This window comes from Octopus sinensis, linkage group LG2 (assembly GCF_006345805.1).
Source record: "Octopus sinensis linkage group LG2, ASM634580v1, whole genome shotgun sequence".
In the NCBI taxonomy this organism is placed as follows: domain Eukaryota; kingdom Metazoa; phylum Mollusca; class Cephalopoda; order Octopoda; family Octopodidae; genus Octopus; species Octopus sinensis.
In genome coordinates this window covers 186,259,206-186,283,014 of record NC_042998.1, presented here as the reverse complement: position 1 = coordinate 186,283,014, position 23,809 = coordinate 186,259,206, and the positions used below count along the sequence as shown (strand labels likewise).

The 23,809-nt window shown below is 34.0% G+C and overlaps 1 protein-coding gene across 12 annotated transcripts in view; it reads right to left on the bottom strand.

Moving 5' to 3' along the window:
• LOC115222534 (inositol 1,4,5-trisphosphate receptor type 1) overlaps nucleotides 1-23,809 on the bottom strand; it is a 324,840-nt gene that overhangs the window by 87,127 nt on the left and 213,904 nt on the right. For all 12 annotated transcript variants that reach the window (XM_036500553.1, XM_036500548.1, XM_036500552.1 and 9 more), the window contains 14 exons: nucleotides 21,980-22,075; nucleotides 20,916-21,071; nucleotides 19,000-19,153; nucleotides 17,989-18,130; nucleotides 17,178-17,287; nucleotides 15,235-15,325; nucleotides 13,377-13,428; nucleotides 10,576-10,741; nucleotides 9,767-9,940; nucleotides 8,038-8,076; nucleotides 6,876-6,968; nucleotides 4,554-4,694; nucleotides 1,761-1,886; nucleotides 161-361 (listed from right to left, as the gene is read on the bottom strand). In XM_036500553.1, coding sequence (XP_036356446.1) covers nucleotides 161-361; nucleotides 1,761-1,886; nucleotides 4,554-4,694; nucleotides 6,876-6,968; nucleotides 8,038-8,076; nucleotides 9,767-9,940; nucleotides 10,576-10,741; nucleotides 13,377-13,428; nucleotides 15,235-15,325; nucleotides 17,178-17,287; nucleotides 17,989-18,130; nucleotides 19,000-19,153; nucleotides 20,916-21,071; nucleotides 21,980-22,075 — 1,741 coding nt within the window. The remainder of the gene's footprint in view (nucleotides 1-160; nucleotides 362-1,760; nucleotides 1,887-4,553; nucleotides 4,695-6,875; nucleotides 6,969-8,037; nucleotides 8,077-9,766; nucleotides 9,941-10,575; nucleotides 10,742-13,376; nucleotides 13,429-15,234; nucleotides 15,326-17,177; nucleotides 17,288-17,988; nucleotides 18,131-18,999; nucleotides 19,154-20,915; nucleotides 21,072-21,979; nucleotides 22,076-23,809) is intronic.

Below are 23,809 nucleotides of genomic sequence, written 5' to 3'. Positions count from 1 at the left end.
AAAAGTAAAAATATAATCCCTCAATTTCTTTAGAAATATGAAAATTTACCAATATTTTAATTTTTCAACTGTATGAAATATGATTCTAAAAACAATTCCAAATACAAATTTTTAAATAATTTTGATTTTATGTAATGTCAGATTCTTGCAAAATCCTTACCTCAGCCATTACCATGTCTTGACTTTTTCTGATGTATTGTCCTTCAGCCTTAACAATAGTTTGAAGAAACTTCAGATACTGAACGTGCCTGCCATGTGTCTCTATACAATGAACAAAATGTTGCACAATTCGTTCAGAAATTTCATTGCATAATAGTACATTATCTTCAAAAATGGATTTCATTGTCTGAGCTTCCAATAACTGAAAGGAGATGAACACAAAAGGATTTTAAGATAAATAAAAGGTTCAGTAAATAGATATATCAAAAGAAAAAAGAACTGCTCTAATGCTTTTGAAGTATTAGAGCAATTCTTTGAAAGCTGACAAAACAATATTTGAAAATATAAGGACACAGATCATGTTGTATAGCCAACTGGAGATGATATCTCCTGGGGCTAAATTACAGCAACATTCGTCCTAACCAGGATTGCCATGTTATGTTGGCAAACAATCTTTACTACAAAGCTGACAAATTTTTAGTTTATGACTTTAGGTTTTTATTGAAAAGATAGTAATAGTTTAATAAATCTTTTTAATATGATATACTTCATAAAATAAGATTATACTTTACAATGCATATTGCTACTCAATAATGATGAAAAGATATCAAGCAATGCTATAGTGGTGTAAATATGTCTTGAATACTTACATAACTTGAAATATATTATAGTGAAGATAAAAAAAATCTTAGAAATTTTTATGTTGATATTATCTAAATCTGAGTACAAAGAAAAAGTTTCTTAACCAAATATCAAATTAAGATTAGAAAATTACTATGTTTTAAAATTCACAATGAGAGATATTCAGCAACAATACTTTGTAGTAAAGATTGTTTGTCAACATAACATGGCAGTCCTGGTTTAGGACAAATGTTGTTGGAATTTAGCCCCAGGAGACATCATCTCCAGCTGACTATATGACACAGTCTGTGTCCTTATATTTTTGAACAAGGGAATCTAGTACCCCCACTCAGCTCAAAACAATATCTGTGTACCGTGATTTCCAGGTTATTTTCCTTCATCAGCACAGAATAATTGTTTGGCTAAATTACAACAACATTCACCCTAAGCCAGGACTGCTATGTGAAGTTGGCAAACAATCTTTACTACATCAAATTAAAAGCCATAAGATGATCTCAATATAAAAACAATACTTTTTTATGAGAGCCAAACAAGGGAAAATTATCTAGAAACTGATTAGTGGCATCATAATATCAGTAATATTAAACTTTAAAGTAGCATGATGAAAACATGTAACACTTAGCTTGGAAAAAAAAAAAGAAAAAAATCATTTGAAAATCTTTATTAACCTGTATCTATTTTAGTAAATTGTTTGTACATATTTTCACATGTATTTTATATTTGCCTCTCCAGTATTAAGTATTTGAAATAATTTTATGCTTTTGAATATGCTTTCACAGAGACTGACATTAAGTTGAATAAATCAACTGAAGTTGATGTTTATTTTTTCATTAACTTCTTAACAAACAAAAAAAAAAGACTTCAAGTTGAAAAAGGTTTAACTCAAAAGGACATAAGTTGAAGTATGCCTGTCATAGTAATATAGTATAACAGTAGAAATAACGACTTAAATAACTTACTCCTGGGTTCAAGAAAAGGTCAACTTCTTTATGAAGTAAAACCTGATTTGCAGGATTTCCAAGACAGAAGCACTGAAGAAATTCATGAGCCAGTCTTATAATTTCATGCATACGGATATCTTTGTTCTGAAATAAATGTAAAAGATTAACTTTGTAATAGATATATATATATATATATATATATATTTTTTTTTACTACCCACAAGGGGCTAAACACAGAGAGGACAAACAAGGACAAACGGATTAAGTCGATTACATCGACCCCAGTGCGTAACTGGTACTTAATTTATCGACCCCAAAAGGATGAAAGGCAAAGTCAACCTCGGCGGATTAGGAGTTAAAAATATAGTAGCTATCTTGATCACTTCACGGAGAAGGGATTACACTAATGAAGGATGGTAATTCATTATCTGGTACAAATTGTGCTGTGCAGATTGCATACTTTTAAATACTAATGCAAGGCTCTTAGTTGAGGACAGCATCTGCCTAGAAGTTTGACTTTCAAAACTATTTCAGGTTTATTGAGTCTTACACTCAACATTGAAATATTTAGATTTTTGACTTTTACTATTTTAAAGAAACTGTAAAGTTTAAGCTTTTGCTGAAATTCCAGCAAAACAACATTGGTAATATTAAAATATTTAAAGGGAAAAATTTGACAAGGCAGTCAGTCAACCACTGACACTCGTTGACGCTACATCGAAGAGGCCAGGGAACAGAAGAAAGAAGAAAGAAGACATGCACCCAACACCAGAGCTGAAGACACCTCTGAAAGTGGGGGCCCAGCCATGTCAAAACGGTAGAGGAGTAGGGGCCGAAATCGGATGTGGTTCCTCCTGATGATGTCTTGAGCTAACTGGATCCTATAAAGGAGCTGTTGTGGTAGCAGATCACGAAACACGGTTGAAATTCCTCAGAATACCTGCTTTGGGAATCATAATTAAAAAAGAGCAAAAAACCACCTGGCCTGTTAAGTCTTGACATCCCAGTAACAAAGCTGAGACTTCCTAACACTATTCTACTTTTTCCCAATACACACACGCACACACACACACACACACAAATCAAATGGAAATTGTAGTTGGGATACCCGTGCCGGTGGTACGTAAAAAGCTGAAATCATGTGATCTGGCAGTTCTGGTGGCTGTAGTAGATGGTTCTTGCACACCAGTAATATAAACCACAAATCCATATGAGAGATGCTCTTGTGGAAAATAACACAGTATTCTGTGTTTTAACATGATCCAATGAACTGAGAGATAAATATTTCTTAAATTAGTATTTCATATTAAGAGTTTCAGAAGCCATAAATATCCCCTCCCAGGGGATGAGGTAAGTTGATTACATTGATGGGGTAAGTTTGATTACAGCAGTGGTACTGACGTAATCAAAACCCCCAAAAGAATGAAAGGCAAAGTTGACGGAATTTGAACTCAGAATGTAAAAACAGATGAGATGCTGCTAAGCATTTTTGCCCAGTATGCTAATGGTTTGCCCATCCACTACCTCAAAGAGGCTATAGATATTGATGAATAAAAGCAATGAATATATTAAATTGATGTCATCATTATAGCATTATTTTCCATGCTAATATACATTAGCTGAGTCTGTGCAACAATATGCAATATTATTTCATTGAAATTACATATCCCAGATATTTTCTGTTTTATTGAATCTAAATGTTAACACAAACCAATATCTGAATTAGAAATTTAATCATGTGTTAACATATTTGTTAATACTCAGGTCTGTCATGAGTTTTAGGTCTCAGAAGAACAGAGCTTAACACGATTTCCATGGTGTATAAGGTCTGGACTGCAATACTCCCCACTGAATGGGACACCAGTCCATCACAGGGTTAACTTCCCAACTATTGTTGGAACTCATTTACAGTTGAATGGACTGTGGCAACATGAAATGTAACACCAACCAGTTTGGAAACAGAAACCATGATGAGTGCAACACCCTAACCACAAGGCCATCCACTTTCACTTTGTCAGTATTCCAGCCATATGAAGACGGTGAGCTGGCATAAACATTAGCATGCCGGGCGAAATGCTTAGCAGTATTTCATGTGTCTTTATGTTCTGAGTTCAAATTCTACCAAGGTTGACTTTGCCATTCATCCTTTCGGGGTTCATAAATTAAGTACCAGTTGCATACTGGAGTTGATCTAATTGACTGCCCTCCCGCTTCACAAAAAATTCGGGCCTTGTGCCTAGAGTGGAAAAGAAAAGAAAAAAAAGTATTCCAGCCACATTAAACACTCAGCTATTGTCAAAATTATATTTTGGCAGCTGACTTGGCAGACACCCATAAAATTATTAACCATCTTACAAACAATAACTCTAAGCACCTTTTCAAACTCCACCTGTCTAACACCCGTGGACATGTTTACAAAGTCAGAAAACAGCACAGCTCCCATGACTTTCAGAAACATTTTTTCATGCTAAGAGTTGCTGAAGTATGGAATAAACTGCCGGCATCAATTGTTAGTTGTTGGAGCACTGCATCCTTCAAAACTTCCATGCTTCCTGAGATTCGCCAACACTATACCTAATTTTCCCCCCTCCATACACACACAAGCATGTATCTGACTCATACACTGATCACTTTCCAGACATTTGTACATTACTGCATATACTTTATACACACTTTTGACAAGTTGTGCTGCACCTGAGCACTGTATACAATAATTTCATTATTATAACAGCAAAAATAAAAGATAAATAAATTACAAATTCATTGTAATGTTTATTTTTTGAAAATCCATAAAATCCAAAACAGGCTTACCTTGTCAAAAGGAATTTGTAACAATTCCAAAACAACAGAGTGAGCAGCCATATTCCTAAGTAGTCGTTGTTCATGTTTCCTTGGCTTTTTATTTCCCTCTGATGTTTCTTGGACACACAGTTTAGTAAGGCGCAATAGGATCTGTAGAAGAAACAGGATATTTTTTTTAAAAGAAGTGCCTTAACATTATCAAAATCAGTAAATAATAAAATATTTTATTTATCGTCTTGAATTTATGCTTCATATTGAGACAAATGGTTTTCGTACTTTGTCTTAGTAGAGGTATTTCATGTTATTTCTAATACCAACAACTATGTTTTCCAAAGGATGTGATAAAAGCACCCAAATAAAGTATTTCTCCTTTATAACTGTATTTAATCTATTTTCCCTTAATGGAGACGAAATACTAAAATGTTCTACTCTGCCCAAAAGATACATACATATATATCAATATATATATATATTATATATATATATATATATACACACACACACATATATATATATATATATATATATATATATATAGTTAATCCAAACATGAACAAAGAGAAAACACAACAATGCGAGGACGTGGAACAAGTATAGTGTTATTGGACGCTTAGGAAAGGAAAGAAAGTAGGAGAATTTAATGTTTCGAGCAGAGCTCTTCGTCAGAAACATAGAAAAAGTAAAGGTCCTAGGAAGGGAGGAAGGAGAAAGAAAATCACCAACGATACACACGTGGTCACCACACACACACACACACACATATATATATATATATATATATACAAACGTATATAAATATATATATATACAAACATATATAAATATATATATATACAAATATATATATATATATACATACAAATATATATTTTAATTTAGAGATAGTAGGCCCCTACATCTCACCATATAAAAAGTATTTTATTTTTACTTTAAATACCTACTGTTTTATTACTTGGCAACACGTGTTTCATGAGATGCATCCTCAGGTTCCTAAACCACTCTCAAATGGAACCCCTCTCAAAATGCCACCCCAATATCAGGCCCTTATATCACTTTATCAATGTTGATAAATGTTTAGGAACCTGAGGATGCATCTCATGAAACACGTGTTGCCAAGTAATAAAACAGTAGGTATTTAAAGTAAAAATAAAAATTCTTTTTATTTGGTGAGATTGTAGGGGCCTACTATCTCTAAGTTAAAATATATATTTCTTCATTGAGAATAATTTGAATCTCTGTTATGCCAGAATTTTTATTCCCTAAAAATAATATTTATATATATATATATATATAAGCGAGAAAGAAGCAACAAGAATGGATAGGTTTTTAGTACGATCGTTTCATACAAGGACAGGTTTTATTAAAAGTTGCAAAGATTACAGCATATAAACGAGTCCCGTACTCATCAGCTAAAATACATGTAAGTTCTCTAGACATCCTAGTGTTTGAGGCTATACTCATGAAGTATGTAGATAATAATTAACATAAACAGATTTCTAAAGTTCATTAAAGTTCTTTAAAGAACTTTAATGAACTTTAGAAATCTGTTTAATTATCTACATTACTTCATGAGTATAGCCTCAAACACTAGGATGTCTAGAGAACTTACATGTATTTTAGCTGATGAGTACGGGACTCGTTTATATGCTGTAATCTTTGCAACTTTTAATAAAACCTGTCCTTGTATGAAACGATCGTACTAAAAACCTATCCATTCTGTTGCTTCTTTCTCGCTTATAATCACCCCACATTACTGTATTTTAAATCAGTATAGTTTTTTTGGTGCATCTAAGTTAGGTACCATATTCAAGTAAATTTTTTTAAATTAACTTGAATCTTTATTGCTCTTTGTATATATATATATATATATATATATATATATATATATATATATATATATATATAATAATAATAAATATTAGGGAATAAATCCAAACTTACAGGGAAAAATCAGATTTAGGATTGAATCCAATTTTATAGTAAAATATTATATTATATTAAATTAGAGACAAAACCACTATTAGGCAAATCATACAATGAAAAACTTAAGCCAATACATAAGATTATTTAATTTATATTATTTAAATATATAACAAAATTATTAAAAAAATATAATTAATATAACACTACGATCATTTCATGGCTGTTAATTTCTTTAAATTTTCGAGTTACAGTCATTCATCAGGTGGTTTAAATATTTATCTTGGCGAGGTTTAAACAATGAACTAATTTAATATAATATATATATATATATATATATATAATAATATATATATATATGATGATGATATATATGTGCATTGCATTTAATAAAAATAATATAAATCTTACTTCTTTTTTCTTTTTGTAATTAACTTCTGCTAATTTATCAATGTTAGGTCCTAAACCCAGATCAATAGCTGAGCCTTGATCAGCTCCAAGTTCCTAGATAAAGAGAGGAAAAAAATTAAAGATGAATAAGAATTCTTTAAGCAACATTGAAAAGTATAACATAATAATTTTTCAAGTTATTAGCTCCATATTAACGAAAAAGTTTTTGAATGCTTACATGAACATGTTTTGATCAATTTAAACTCAATCTGTTAATAAGAGTCTATATCTGTATGTTCTTTTATTCTTTTATTTGTTTCAGTCATCTGACTGTGGCCATGCTGGAGCACCACCTTTAGTTGAAGAAATAGATCTCAGGACTTATTCTTTATAAGCCTAGTCTATCAGTCCATTTTGCCAAATCACTAAGTTACTGGGACATAAATACACCAACATTGGTTGTCAAACAATGGTAGGGGAACAAACTCAGCCCCACCCCCAACAAATACATGCATTGGGTCATCCTATAAACAACCAGGCTTTTTCAATTGTATGAACTAAAAGTTGGCTGGCCTTTATTTAGATATTTGTAAATGTAATTGCAACAATATTCCATGTGGATCTTGTGCTTTGTAGACTCAGCAAGTAACCAAGCTAAATTATTTTCTAAACCTGAAAAGTTAATTTAGTCATCATGATTTTGTTTTGATTATATCACATATATGTGATGTTGCTTTGAAAGATCATTAGAGATTGAGGACTAAACTTTGAAGTGAATTCAAGAGATCTTGGTTATCTGTTTGTTGTTCATTTGTAGAGAAAGTTTGGTACAAAACTACTTCATTGGTACACATGGTAATTATGTGTTCGCATTGTTAAGAGAGACAAGCTTGTTATATTCCCATTGATGGATATTCTCAATACTTCTGTTCTCAGAGCTAGTGCAAGACTAGGTTAAAGTGTTTATACTGCATGAGGATGAATATGAGTAGAATTTAGTATCAACAGTACAAGAGTATGTGCTGGGAGCATTGACAAAAACAAAATGGCAGTTATATATAAAAATAAGGGCTCACAAAATATATGCAGCCTGAAAATAATTAATAGATAAACTTAATTTTTCTATATACTGTTTTATTCATGAAAATTTTAAAAGTAGAAGCCAATGAAAACTTTAACTCACCCAGGCATTTTGTTTTCGCATTTTAGATTCACTTTTTTCCTAAAGAATGAAGAAAAATTGTGTTATGAAATGCAAACAGATAAATGTGTAAGATGAGAAAGTTGTTTAAAAGGGTTTTTCAAAATACAAGCTGATAAATATGTTTAAGAACATCTATTGATATCAGGATTTTATTATTAATTTCAGAATTTGGTTATCATTGTGCCCAAAATTTATCACATTTTCAATAACTTCATATTTTTTACATTTTTAAGATAGTAGGGGAAATATTGAAAGAGATCTGCCTGCTAACTGTAGCAGGTTGTACTGTCTCAGGACTTGACAAACAGACAGTTATATACCAAAACACTTAGGGCCTGGAGGAATCATTGCACTCACAAACATCTACAATTTCTTACTCCAACACTGCCAAATCCCCATAATCTGAAAACTGGGCAAAATCATCACAATTTTGAAGCCCAGCAAAACCCTCTGGAAAAGCAGTATCACACAAACCCATAACTTTGTCTGCACATCTTGAAAATGTTAAAACCACCCAACCTTCACATCATTAATTCACACACTCCTTCTTTTAAATCCAACACATATTCAGGTTACTACATTCAATCACCACACAACTTATACAACATAGAAGTTACATGATAACCTCAACTGCAACATTCAAACTACCATTAACATCAGCAAAGCTTTGATTCCATTTCTTGCCAGCTACTTACACAAAATAGCCAACATCGCCTTAAGAAATGACACAAAACACTGGATACCAAACTTATGCAATGCATAAAAGCAACACACAGAATTTGTAATTTCCCTAATGGAGTACCACAAGGCTCCATCTTTTTATGGACAGGATATACAGGCTTGGCTGTTTGGTCAAAATTTTTTCCAAAAAACCATGCAGTTATAGATTTGATCTTATTGCAGTACAATTTAAGCAAAGCTTTTCAGGTGATCAAACGTTATGAATGAAGTTTGCTGGATGGAAACTGCATTGAAGCCTATCATTTGTGTGTGTGTGTGTGCATGCATGTGCATGCTTGTGCATGTGGTGTGCATGCGGAGTGTGTGTGTGTGTGTGTTTATACTGGTGCAAATTGGAAATTAGTACACTCAAACTGAAATATTTTGCACTATTTTTGCCAGAATGAATTATCATCTTCTATGTCAATGTTCACTTTACATCATACAAGAATGATGAAATAAAAACCAGGCAATATACTGGAACTGGTATAATCAACTAAAAGCTCTTGTGCCTAAAATCAATACCAGAAAACGACAAAAATATGTCAAAAATCAGTACCAGAAAAAGACACAAATACAGAGCGTAACTGGATAGTAGAGAGAATACAAAATGTCAAATACAAAATGTACCCATATAATTAAACACTTTATGTTTCAGTGTCCAGTACAAGAACATGCAAAATGTTGAAGTATGCAGTAGAACTATGCTATGTCTTAGACAATAGATCAAAGGGTTGTACCAAGTCTTTCAGCTGATTACATGTATGCCATAGGTCTATTTGATTATAGCTGGTCTAGGACAGCATGACAATTCACTGCTTTATTTCATGATTTAATAAAATAATTGGGGGTTATGAGCTATGAGAAACTTTTTTTAAAAAGGCATCATCTTACATTCTGTTTGAATACAATTGAATGAATGACACAATAGAGAAAAAAAAGTTAAATAAACATTAAAGTGAAGGAAAAAAGTTAATTGAAATTTTACTTTTTTTGAACCACCCTCTTTTTCTTCTTTTGTAGCTTTCTTCTTTTTGCCATCGGGTGGTTTAGCCTTATACACCCACAGTTCTGATTTCTCAACCAACAAGCGCAGGTCATCCAAATCTCGTTTAATCTGTTTGTAGTTTTCAACATCGCTTGTAGACACCAATAGTTGGACCTTAAAAAACAAAGAAATTGATTTTTGAAAAACTAAGATTATAATCAGTTTTACTTACCTTGGCAGTAATACGAAATTGGTCAAAATCTTAGTTTTCAGTCATTAAAAAATTAAATTTAAAATTAAAAGTTATTAAATTTAACTGTTCTTAATTTAAGCCAGCAATTTTTGAGGGTGGTGAGTTACTCATTTACATCTAATCCAGTACTTTGACTGATACTGTGATTGGAAGATAGTAAAAAAAAAAAAAAAAAAAAAAAAAGGGTATTGGACTCATGATTGTAAGATTGTAGTTTCAATTCCTGGACCAGGCAATGTGTTGTATTCTTGAGCAAAACACTTCATTTCGCTTTGCTCCAGTCCACTCCGCTGGCAAAAATGAGTAATCCTGTGATGGACCAATATCCCATCCAGGTGTGGAATATATACGCCATGATGCTGGGAAAGCAGCCCTTGCGAGTTGGCATGACTCAAGAAGGAAGGTAGTTTATTACAATTAAAAAGCAAGTTTATTATCTGAGAAAGGTAAAGACCTATCTGTTGTAAACTGACATCTCTAACACACACACAAGAATGAAATGAAATCATCCAGAAAGAGAGATAAAGCATTTGAAAAAGGTAAAATTGATACATACTTGGTTAAAAGCTTGAAGAACCTCTTGCCGTTGACTAAAATGCCTGAAGAGTAATTGGAGAGCTCCTGATACAACTGCAGGATAGTTGTGCATCACTAGGTTAAGAAGAACCCGGAGAAACATCTTACCACCTTGTCCATCTAAATCTAATTCCGCTGTTTCAGAACTGGAATGAAATAAAAAGAATAATAATAATCTTATAATACATTAACATTTTTAACTCATGGTTTTTACTATAAAGAAATATAATGAATAATTTTGTTATCTAGGTGACCAAGTTAGTAGTGGAGGTGGATTCTCTGAGAGTATAGCTGAAAGAATAAGATTAGGCTGGAAAAAGTTCAGAGAGCTCCTACCACTGCTGCCAACAAAAGGCCTCTCTCTCAGAGTGAAAGGCAGATTGTATGACACCAGTGTGTGAATAGCTATGTTACATGGCAGTAAAACATGGGCTGTGACAGTTGAGGACATGCATATGCTTGAAAGAAATGAAGCCAGTATGCTTCGCTGGATGTGCACTGTCAGTGTGCATGTTTGACAGAGTGTAAGCATCCTGAGAGAAAAGTTAGGTATAAGAGGCATCAGATGTGGTGTGCAAGAGAGATGGCTGTGATGGTATGGTCATATGATGCATATGGATGAGAACAACTGTATAAAAATGTGCTGATCTCTAACTGTGGAGAAGCATAATCTTTGAACTTTGAACCTCACAGAGGCAATGACTAGTGATTGAGACCTTTAGCGATATGCTGTGCTTGAGAAGACCCGTCAAGCCAAGTGAAATTGTAATCGTGATTGATGTTGGTGTCACTGGTTGGGCCTCATGGAGGCAATGTAGCTGAATTCTTTTTCAGCATCGGGCCTCATGGAGGCAAAGTGACTGAGTTCCTTTTCAGTGTTGGGTCTCACGGAGGCAATGATAGACCTTTGGCATTATGTTGTGCTTGAGAAGAAAACCTATTAAACTGAGCAAAAGAGCAGTCATGGCAGATACTGGTGTCACGCAAATGGTACCCATTCCAGTGGCATGTAAAAGCACCCATTACACTCTCAGAGTGGTTGGCATTAGGAAGGGCATCCAGCCATAGAAAACCATGCCAAATCAGACTGGAGTCTGGTGCAGCCTTCCAGCTTACCAGCCCTGGTCAAAGCGTCCAACCCATGGACAACAGACGTTAAATGATGATGATGATGATGATGATATATATATATATATATGTGGAGGCGCAATGGCCTAGTGGTTAGGGCAGCGGACTCGCAGTCACAGGATCGCGGTTTCGATTCCCAGACCGGGCGTTGTGAGTGTTTATTGAGCGAAAACACCTAAAAAGCTCCACGAGGCTCTAGCACGGGGTGGTGATCCCTGCTGTACTCTTTCACCACTCTTTCTTCTGTTGGCCTGCTTGCTTAGCCAGCGGGGTGGCGTCATTCGAAGGCTAAAACAATGCGATGACCAGCGATGTGTAACAACATCTGATGGTCTGGTCGGTCACGTGATCACGTGATATATATATATATATATATAAGATAGTCATTAACTCAATTTTGAGCATAACCACTTTCTCACAGCAAACAAGTCTTTTACAGTTTTGACTGCATTTCTACCTCAGGCTCTCAGATGATTACTTAGCCCTAATTTCATTTTAAAATTTTTTGTGGAAAATGTAGCGTATAATTTCCACTGGGCTTACAAATAATTTACAACTGCCAAATTCTGCTTACAAAGTTTTGGTTAACTTAAAGTTATGATAGAAGACACTTACCCCAGGTGTGAATAGTAGGTTTGGACCTAGAATCAAGGGCTGCAAAGTTAACTTCACAATGACATTGCAATCATTGTCACAGGCTTCTCTTAAAATATTACTTTAAATACTGTAAAGTTTTTGTTTAAATAGACTTTTTCTAAGTGTGTGTGTTTTTTTTAACCATCAGATGAACATTACAGTGAAATCAATAGGATTTTTATGGCCCCTGAATTTGATTATGTCATCTATTATGAACAACCAAACTAATAGAATATTGCGTTAAACAAATATCTAAACTTATGTGGAACCAAACCAATCTATATATATAAAGCTGAAGTTGTCTGTGTGTGGCAGGTTTGGTAGCCTTCATATACTGCTAGTATATGATAATACACAATCTGTGCTTTCCTGAAGCTTAAGGCCAAACCATGCTTGGAGTTGTCTCCTGTACTTGTCAGAATAAGTAAAACAGTATTTATTATTGAATTGTATTGTCTTTTCCTCACTACATAATTAACTGTAATTCACTTTCTTAATTCTTATTGCATTGTGGCCGTAGCCAGCGCCGACTTGACTGGCTTCTGTGCTGGTGGCACATAAAAAGCACCATCCGAACGTGGCCGTTGCCAGTGCTGCCTTGGCTGGCTTCCGTGCCAGTGGCACGTTAAAAGCTCCAACCGATCATGGCCGATGCCGGACCCCCCTGGCACCTGTGCAGGTGGCATGTAAAAAGCACCCACTACACTCGCGGAGTGGTTGGCGTTAGGAAGGGCATCCAGCTGTAGATACTCTGCCAGATCAGACTGGAGCCTGGTGCAGCCCCTGGCTTCCCAGACCCCTGTCGAACCGTCCAACCCGTGCTAGCGCAGAAAACGGACGTTAAATGATGATGATGAGGATAATATACAGTTTGTCCTAATTACTAGTGACTGTGTAACGCCCAACTGTATGTCCAAGTTTTGTTATTATGGCTGAAAATAGTTTAATAATCTATGAAAAATTACAATGAAATTTATACATCTATAATATAATAGTTTAAAATAAATAGAATCTAACCTCCCACCAAAGACATCTTCCGCTTGAGCTGCTACGTTGTCAAAACCCAGTGCTAAAAAAAAAGGAAAAAACAGAAAGAATATTTTATGCAAAAACAGTTTGTATTAAGGTAGCTTTGATAAATTTAGATTAGTTTACAATGCTTTCATTGTGGAAAGCAAACTGATCAAAATACATTTTAGTATTCTCTTTACACACGGATAAATATTTTTTCCTATATGATTTATGGCTAATTGGTTGCTTGTCAGAGAGCAAGTATCTCACAAACAGAATTAAAATATATACAGTTGTACAAAATTTGATGTTTTTGTATTTGGCTTGCAAGACTCTTGATGTGAACTTAAGCGTTGAAAAAGGTTTTGTTTTTATCTTGGGAGGGTCATTATGCCAATAATATACACATGCACTGGTTCTGTTTCCCTTCTTTCATCATTATTTGTCAACTGGTCAACCAGTAAACTAATTGATTGTTTGATTAATTGTTGAGTCAATCAATCAGCTAGGTTCATAAGAGTCCGTTTGTCACCATATGCAACCTCATCAATGACATACATTTTCTACTCCAGATCTGCTTTGGGTCTTTTTGCCTGTCTCCTCCAAAATATAATCATTTTGAAAATCACCGCCAATAAAATCAATGCAGCAACACATTTTGGTACTTGCAATCTCATCTTTATTTGTTCTATCCTGGCTTGATTTTCAAAACATTTTAAAATAACTTCTACTGACAGCTGTTATTAAATTTTAAGTAAACCACGTATTAAGACTAATTGTTTTTTCTATGTGAGAGACCAGACAAGTTTTCACAGAAGGCTGGAAATGAAATAGGCGAGGGCAGGATTTAGACACTGCTTGCAAGACGGTGACACTCATTTACGACTACCACATGAAGTCAAGGCAAGGAGACTAAAATACACACGCATATATATATATATATATACTTTATAATTAGGGTTCAGCAAAGATTTGCTTTACCACATACCGAAGTTTAGAAATAGCAGCCAAAGAACCTTAGCTATTTCCTTTACTTTAAAAAGAGACTCATGATAAAAACAAAGAACTCGAAAACAATCCACACAGGCAGAGAGCAAAAATAACGAAAATCAATCGATATTTGATTACCCATGTACGTGTTTCGGAATTAGATCGGTATAAAGAATGTATAATTTATACTTTACTCAAAAATTTTCTTCATCAGCATATTAAAAAAAAAAATTTTTTAATATTTTAAAAATATTTTATATATATATATATATATATATTAGCCTACTTTCAGTTTCCATCAACCAAAATCCACTCACAAAGCTTGGATTGGCAATAAACTGTGGAGACTATGAATTACTGTGCAATAAACAGTCAGTATATACTAAACTTAGATATATACTTCACTGAAACCATACATAAGGAATGATTTCTAAAATATAGAAATTAGTCTGAACACAGATTCTATTATAAAAGTGATATCAGTGATGCTTAATATAAGTTGTATTGTATTTTTACAAGTTAATTGATCAAAATGCATATGTATATTTAAGCTGAATAGGAACAAAAATGATATACAATAAGAAAGAAGGTATACAAAAATGTTATAGAGCGTGATGTGTTGGATTTAGGAGTCACATATTTTTTCCTTTCTTAATGTTTTCTGTCTCTGTGTATCTGCACTAATATTAAAAAGGAAAAAAAAATCAAGATTTCTAGTCAAGATGAATGGATAAAGAAAACATTCTCATTGTCCTAATCAATTAATGTCTTTGCTCCATGTTGGAAGTCAAAGAAGTCAAAAGCAAAAAGGGAAAAATAGAAAGAAGACTAAGAAAATTGAATGGGTAAAGAAAAATATAAATATATAAAAGACCTTGTGTGCCATCGGTTTTCTCCAGGAATTCCCTTTTGAATATGGTCAACAAACAAGTGATTCTGTAATCCAAGCGTACATGAAGAATAAACTGCAATAAAATCAGGAAAGAATTTGCAATGAGAGATTTTTGCTATCTTGCAGGTAAAAATAACAATAAAGGGAACATGGTGATCCACCGCCTCTAATATTTACAACTGTTACAATCAAGGAGGCATCAATGTGGTCACTCAACCTGCTAAAAACAACAGGAAATCAACCCTCTAACTCACATGACTATCTTAAAAGAAAGTATATATCTGATAATGTACAAGAATTAACCTTTGAATACAAGACTAATCCACAGAATATTCCTCACAATTAATGTTGCAGGCAGATTACCAAAGTAGTTAGGATTCTCTCTCTCTTTTTATATTATTAACTAGCAGTATCACCCGGCGTTGCTCGGGTTTGTAAGGGAAATAACTATATAAGCATTTTTAGAGAGTTACTTCCCTTATAAATTCGGGCTTTCTTAGCCATTTTTGTTTTGGTGTCTTCAAGCCATGAAGTCGTTGTTCTAAAAGAACGCTGGTTTCCTTCACAACGCATTACGACGTTGATTTCTTTACACTCCCTTCCCCACAGCTTCACGAGGGAGGGAAGGGGGAGAAGCAAACAGGTGCAGCTGTGAGCGTGGACGCCAACTCCACCGCCATTGACATATGATGCATTTTATGCATTAAAATGGAATAAAAAATGATGTTAAATTATTTTTAAAATCGTAGACTCATCGTTGATGCGCGCTAATAGTCAGACGGGCTCGATATGAATCACGACTATAAGATACCCGAATTTGGTTAAACTGCACCGCAAAATTGATTTCTAACAGCCAGAAAGGCACATATTTTGGGGAAGAGTATAATCAATTACATCAAACCCAGAACTTTTTTTATTCCTTAGAAGGAAGGGCAAAGCCCACAACCCTTAACAGAGCTTCTAAGAGTAGTGGAAAGGAAGGAGAAGGTATCCTCAAACTGGAAACCTATTCTGAATGCTTGCAACAGAGGGCTATGCTAAAGGCATCTAAGAATCAAGTAATGGTATTAAACCAGGCAACAGCAAAAGTCGGCCATGGCAGGATTTGAACTCAAAATAATACAGAGAATCAGAATAAAAACCACAAGAAATTTGTCTGTTGTTCTAATAACTCTGCCAACTCACACCTTGTAATTTATTTTTATTGAACCCAGAAGGATGAAAGACAAAGTTCATTTTACCTTTCATCCAAAACAAAGTGCCACAGCTGGTGCAAGGTCTTTTGTCTGGCTTTCTAACAATTCTGTCAGTCCATTAGCTAAATTAACAGTTTACAATACATTCTACTTTCTAATAAGAGATTATTTAAAACTAGCAGTATCGCCCGGCGTTGCTCGGGTTTGTAAGGGAAATAACTATATAAGCATTTTTAGAGAGTTACTTCCCTTATAGATGCCAATTTGGGCTTTCTTAGCCATTTCTGTTTTGGTGTCTTCAAGCCATGAAGTCGTTGTTCTACAAGAACGCTGGTCTCCTTCACAACGCTTTACGACGTTGATTTCCTTACACTCCCTTCCCCACAGCTTCACGAGGGAGGGAAGAAGGGGGAGAAGCAAACAGGTGCAGGTGTGACCGTGGACGCCAACTCCGCCGCCATCGACACACGAAAAATTATGCATTAAAATGGAATAAAAAATGATGTTAAATTATTTTTAAAATCGTAGACTCATCGTAGACGCGCGCTAATAGCCAGACGGGCTCGATATGAATCACGACTATAAGATACCCAAATTTGGTTAAACTGCACCGCAAAATGTGGGAGTAGTTAGGAATCTAAATCGAAGGGGACAGACACTCACACAACTACAGTTTTATATATATAGATTATTTAAAATCAATTAGTCAAATTAACATTAAAAAACAACCTGAAGTATGGTAATAATCTTTAATTTTGTGTCCATGATAATCGTGCTGTTTTTGTCTACACTTTTCTTAGTTAATAAATGAGCTGGAAGGCTGCTTTTGTCTTCAGATTCTGTAACAAAATTGTGAAGATAATTCTTATTAATATAATATATAAAGAATGAAGTAACAACAGTTTTGATTTCATTTAGTTTCACAAATAATTCACAAAACAGATGGTAAAATAATTTTGATCTTAATAGGATCTTGCCAGTAAGTTTTTAAAGAATATTTTCCTATAATCAAAATAACATACTTCTAGTCAACAATTTCATGATTTTCTGGAGTGCCCCTTTCAAAGCTGACACTTTTTTCCAAACATAACAAGATAAATGATGTATGATTTTAGTACTATTCAAGAAAACAAATTGAATTTCAACTATTTTAAGTTAAAAGTTAATCATTACATGAATCTCAAGAATGCACAAAGCAAACTTAACTCAAAGGTGTTGAGTGAAGGGATTAAAATCTTGTATCTTGTGATTGGGAATATATTGCGTTCTTAGTTAAGAAACTTAACAATCAATGTCCATTAAAAACAGAAATTGTTAGGAAGTGTAACTAGCAAGAGTAGTGTATGTATATTTTGTAAGTTAGTGGTGTTGAACTTAAATTTCCCATGGCTTTGAAGTGGAAAACCACTCTTTTGAATCAGTTCATGAAGATTAAATTTTTTGAGATACTAACATTATCTACACAATAGGTGCAATGACATTTTTGTTTAAAAGGCTATACAGCTTGGCATTGTAAAACTATATTTCACTACATACTTACCATCAACAAGTAGTTTGTTCATTCGAACGTTCTGTTCACTGGGAGTGCAATCAAGTATAATTAGTAATGTCTTTGTAAGACGAAGCAAATCACTGAATGTGTAAAATCCAAAGTAGATCAGATGTTTGGCCAAGTTCACAACCTAGAGAAAGAATTATGAATAATTCAATAACACAGCCAGTATCACTTTTGATACATGCAAACATGCTAAATAATTTTTCTTAGATTACTTTTATTTTGTTAGGGATACAAACATAATTCTCTTTTATTCACTTTTACTTGTTTCACATGGTCAGATTAAGTCTACCATCCGAGAACTCAAAATACAAAGAGTTGTGACAAACACTGGCACCTGATTCTCTATCAATTCTACTAATCACTGTCTTGGACTGATTATATATTTGAGTAACTCCGAAAAAATAAAAAGCAAAATTGACCTTAGCAGGACTGAACTCAGAGTACAGAGAGTTGGAACAAATACTGCAACACTTTTTGCCATATGCTCTAACCATTCTGCCAATTTGATGCCTTTTTTATTCATATATTTGCATATATGCAGATATCCACCTGTGCATCTATCTTTTCTGCCCATTATTCCTGGATGGGTCATAGGGGTAGAATACCCAAGCAGCCCCTCCATAGGATCCTATCAGAAGCAAATATCATTAGACTTTCTAATTTATTCTGATATTTAATAGATATTTCTCAAGTCAGTCTATTGCACTTTCTACACATGTTGTGGTAGAAGGAGTGGTGGTGTTTATGTCAATGAGATAAATGAATATTCTTGACCGAAGAGATCTAATTTAAAGAAATTCATGTAAAAAGAGTTAGTAAATACAATACATTAGATAATAATCTGTAGTATTAATTAATCTCTCCATGAATAACACTGCATTATGCCTGAATGGGTGAAGGTGGAAGAGAAGAAAGAAAAAGCCTCCAAAAATAAATAAATATACAAACAGATAAATACAAAGTCGTAAAAAATTATAGCAAGTTGATTATTACCTCATAAGTAAGTTCATTCTGGAATCTGTCCTTCTGTGACCAACTTGTATCAGCAGCAACTGTAGATAAATAATCCTCTACAAATTTCATGGTTGATGCAAATCTGCTTTTGACTTTCTCCTTTTCAGTATCTTTACTATGAAGCGTTTCATAACTGATCAAATGTAATAAAAGTAAATTACATCAGAAATATTATCAATGAAAAAAAATATTTGTCATCATAGTAATCATCATTGTCATTGTTTTACATTCACTTTTCCTGCTGGTATGGGTTGGGTATGTTCCTTGGTACTCTGTAGGTACCCCAAGGAACCACATCTCACTTGTTAGTTTCATTTTTGGCTTGTTCTCTATGACTGAATACCCTTCCCAACACAAATATTATCCAGACTGCACCGAGTATATTTTCTCATGAGTTGGCCTTCTAGGAGTGGCTGAGTGGTAAGTAGCTTGCTTACCAACCACATGGTTCCGGGTTCAGTCCCACTGTGTGGCACATTGGGCAAGTGTCTTCTACTATAGCCTTGGGCTGACCAAAGCCTTGTGAATGGATTTGGTAGAAGGAAACTGAAAAGAAGCCCGTCATATATATGTATACATATATATATGTGTGTGTGTGTATGTATGCTTGTGTGTCTGTGTTTGTCCCCCTAACATCGCTTGACAATGGATGCTGGTGTGTTTATGTCCCCATGACTTAGCAGTTTGGCAAAAGAGACCGATAGAATAAGTACTAGGCTTACAAAGAATAAGTCCTGGGGTCAATTTGCTTGACTAAAGGCGGTGCTCCAGCATGGCTACAGTCAAATGACTGAAACAAGTAAAAGAGTAAGGAGTAAGAGTAACTCCACACTTAACTGAATGTAAAGAGTACATTTTATTGCAGCAAATCGACCAAGGACCATGTTTTTTTATTATATTTATAGAATATATTTTTGTAATTTCATTTCTTCTATTTTAACTGAAACTGGACTTTGTTAACATCTACGCAGTAGTGAACTTAAGCACCACTGAAAACCATAATCAACTTCAACGAAGGATAATGTATTTACTGTCACTAATGTTTTATTAAAAATAAAATCAAAGACATGTGAGTAGAATTCTCCTCAGCCTTGCATGGAACCTAAGAATATTGCACAGTAAATAAATATACAACTGCTAAAGAAAGCCACAATTAATTTCTACTTCATGAGTTCATTGGAAGCGTGTCACCATTTTGTGTAAATAGTAGTGTCTTTTTGTTCTTTTCAGGTTTCTTTAACTATCAGAAATTTTCTCCAGCATTACAAAGAGACCTACTGATGATATTTTAATTAATCCTGGGAAGGCAGTGAGTTGGCAGAAACATTAGCATGTCGGACGAAATGCGTAGCTGTATTTCGTCTGCAGTTACGTTCTGAGTTCAAATTCCACCAAGGTCAACTTTGCCTTTCATCCTTTTGGGGTCAACAAATTAAGAACCAGTTACACACTGGGGTCGATATAATCGACTTAATCCATTTGTCTGTCCTTGTTTGTCCCCTCTGTGTTTAGCCCCTTGTGGGTAGTAAAGAAACAAATATTTTAATTAATCCTGGGCCATGAATTTTATATCAAAAAATCTAACATCATACTATGATATTTTACCAATGTTCTTTAGTATTACAAAAATTGTTAGTTTGAGAAATAGTATTTGTACATATTTTGCTCATAAATGTAATATTTCAATGTAAATCTTAAGTTTGTATGTTCAAAGCAACTACATTGTTTAAGATAGAGGACATATGATGTTTGTTAGTTCAAATCATTATGATTCTATGTTAGGTCTTCACAACAAAATAATCTCAGTTCTTATCAATTAGCCTACAAATTCCGGTCAATACAGAGATAGATATTTTTAAAGAAGCAATACTGGAAATTAGATTCAGATTACTCACTCTTCAATCAGAATCTTTTGAGGAATTTCTGACCAAAGTCTGGCATATTTGACTGGAGTAACCTTCTCTTGAGGGTCTCGGTCCACATGCATGTGTAACATCAAACGACAAAAAGATGCTCTGATATCATTTGACAGCATCTCATCCTCCATACACCTAAAGAAATATTGTAAGATACAAAGGAAACAAGAATAAACTCTGACATACATTTCATTTGTTCTTCCAAGTCAGGCTATTCATTATACAAAACATCATGCTTGAAGCTTGGATGCAACATATTACCTACTATGACACTACATCACAAGAACTGCATCTCTCAACACAGATTACTGATAAATAAATTTTTGTTTTTGAGAATATTATTTCATAATATTTTGTTTCTGGATTTGGTTTGCAAGGTTCTTTATATGAGTTTGTGTGTTGAAGCATATTCTGTTGTGTCTGGGGAGATTCATTTTCTTTTTGTGTCTTATAACGTAACACACTCACTGGTAAAATTTCCACTTATTTCTTATTTTTATTTTTTAAATTTTTATTTTTATAATTTTTTAAATTTTTATTTTTATAAAAATAAAAATAAGGTGAGTGAGTTACATTATAAGGCACAAAAAGAAAATGACTCTCCCCAGACACAACTGACTATTTCATAATATTATCTTCAGAATATATCTTTACAAAAATTATTATTTAACCCTTTAGTGTTCAGATTATTCTATTAAACAAAATACCTACTGATTCCTATTGATTTGAATTAATCATGCATTATCTAATATCTTCAAGATCTTGATGGTGTAATTACTTAATGTAGAATAACATTGTAGGGTAGGTGTGAGAGCCTGGATCTGGTCAGTTTGAACATAAAACAGATTAGCTATTTTGGCCGGATATGGCTGGTTTAAATACTAAAGGGTTAATCATATATGTATTTGTTTTGCAAGATTCTTGATGTGAAATAATGTGCTGAAACAGATATTGCTATACAATATATTGTATAACAATATTATTTAATCCGTCATCTGATTATTTACAAGTAAATGGTTAAGAAACCCGAATATAAAACTTACTTCAGAATCAGTTCAATGTCAAGCTCTGTACTAAGTTTGTCAATTGCCAAATATTGTCGGTCCAGGCACATGTGTGAAAAGAGATCTAACTGGTGCCTGTGAAATAGAAATGTGATAAAATTTAAATAACTATAATAAATGTAATAAAAATATAATTTTTTTTACATAGAAATTTGTAATGTTTAAGCTTTTTCTTTAATTATTTTAATAATATAAAAAGAGAAAATCAAAGCTATGTTACAGATTCAGTTTAATAAGAATTTTATTGCTTTTGCAGTTGATTATAAATAACAGTTAAACTTAGTACATGTAATTATCATGATGACTTATTAAGTACCACTTGAATATCAGGTACAATTCAGGATTTATGCCTATGATAGAAGGGGTTATTATTATTACTATTTTTATTATCATTATTAAGGGAGCAAGCTGGCAGAATTATTACTTATTTCTTTATTGCCCACAAGGGGCTAAACATAGAGGGATTAAGTCAATTACATCGACCCCAGTGCATAACTGGTACTTAATTTATCGACCCTGAAAGGACGAAAGGCAAAGTCGACCCCGGCAGAATTTGAACTCAGAATGTAACCGCAGATGAAATATGGCTACACATTTCGCCCGGTGTGCTAACGTTTCTGCCAGCTTGCCGCCTTGTCGGCAGAATCATTACTGTGCTGGAAAAAATGCTCAGCAGCACTTCCGATTAATGATTGCAAGATTTGACTTTGCTTTTCATCCTTTCAGGGCTGATGAAATAAGAGCCGGTTGAGCACTATATCAATGTATTCGACTTACTTTCTCCCATGGAACTGTTGGCCTTATGCCAAAAGTTGAAACAACAACAACAACAACAACTGCTGCCACCACCACCACCACCACCACCATCACCATCAAGGCAGCAAGTTGGCAAAATCATTAGCACACTGGGAAAGATGCTTAGTGGCATTTTGTTCTGAGTTCAAATACTACTGAGGTCAACTTTGCCTTTCATCCTTTTGGGGTTGATAAATTAAGTACCAGTTACGCACTGGGGTCGATGTAACTGACTTGCTCTCTCCCACTAAATTTCAGGCCTTGTGCTTTTAGTAGAAAGGATTATTATTATTATTATTATTATTATTATTATTATTATTATTATTATTATTATGGTGCTGAGCTGGCAGAATTGTTAGCATGGTGGGCAAAATGCTTAAAAGTATTTCGTCTGCTGCTACGTTCTGAGTTTAAAATTCCGCCAAGGCCAACTTAGCCTTTTATCTATTCAGGGTCAATAAATTAAGTACCAGAAAAGATTATTATTATTATTATTAAGAATGTAGATAATATGAGTAAAACCAGACTTCTCCCCCAGATACTTTTCTACTCTAGGCACAAGGTCCAAAATTTTTGGGGAGGGAGCTAGTCGATTAGATTGACTCCAGTATGCAACTAGTACTTAATTTATCAACCCTGAAAGGTTGAAAGGTAAAACTGACCTTGGCGGAATTTGAACTCAGAACACGAAGATAGATGAAATGTTACTAAGTATTTCACCTGGCATGCTACCGTTTCAGCCAGCTCGCAGCCTTTCTCCACCAGATCCTTTGCAGTCAACTTAGCACTGGCAAAAGATCCTGTAAATGTTTTCTTGTGATGTTATAAAGATCAATTCAAATAGCCCACGAAAAGGACTAGTAGTGACCTGAAAACCTGGGGAGAACAAGCAGCAGATCACAAACCATGGCATGAAACCATCTCAATTATTGCAGAAGTGTTTGAATAATAACAGAGCAAAAATGAAAAGGAGAATAACGAAGATGGAAAGTATCGCAATTTCGACTATTTCCA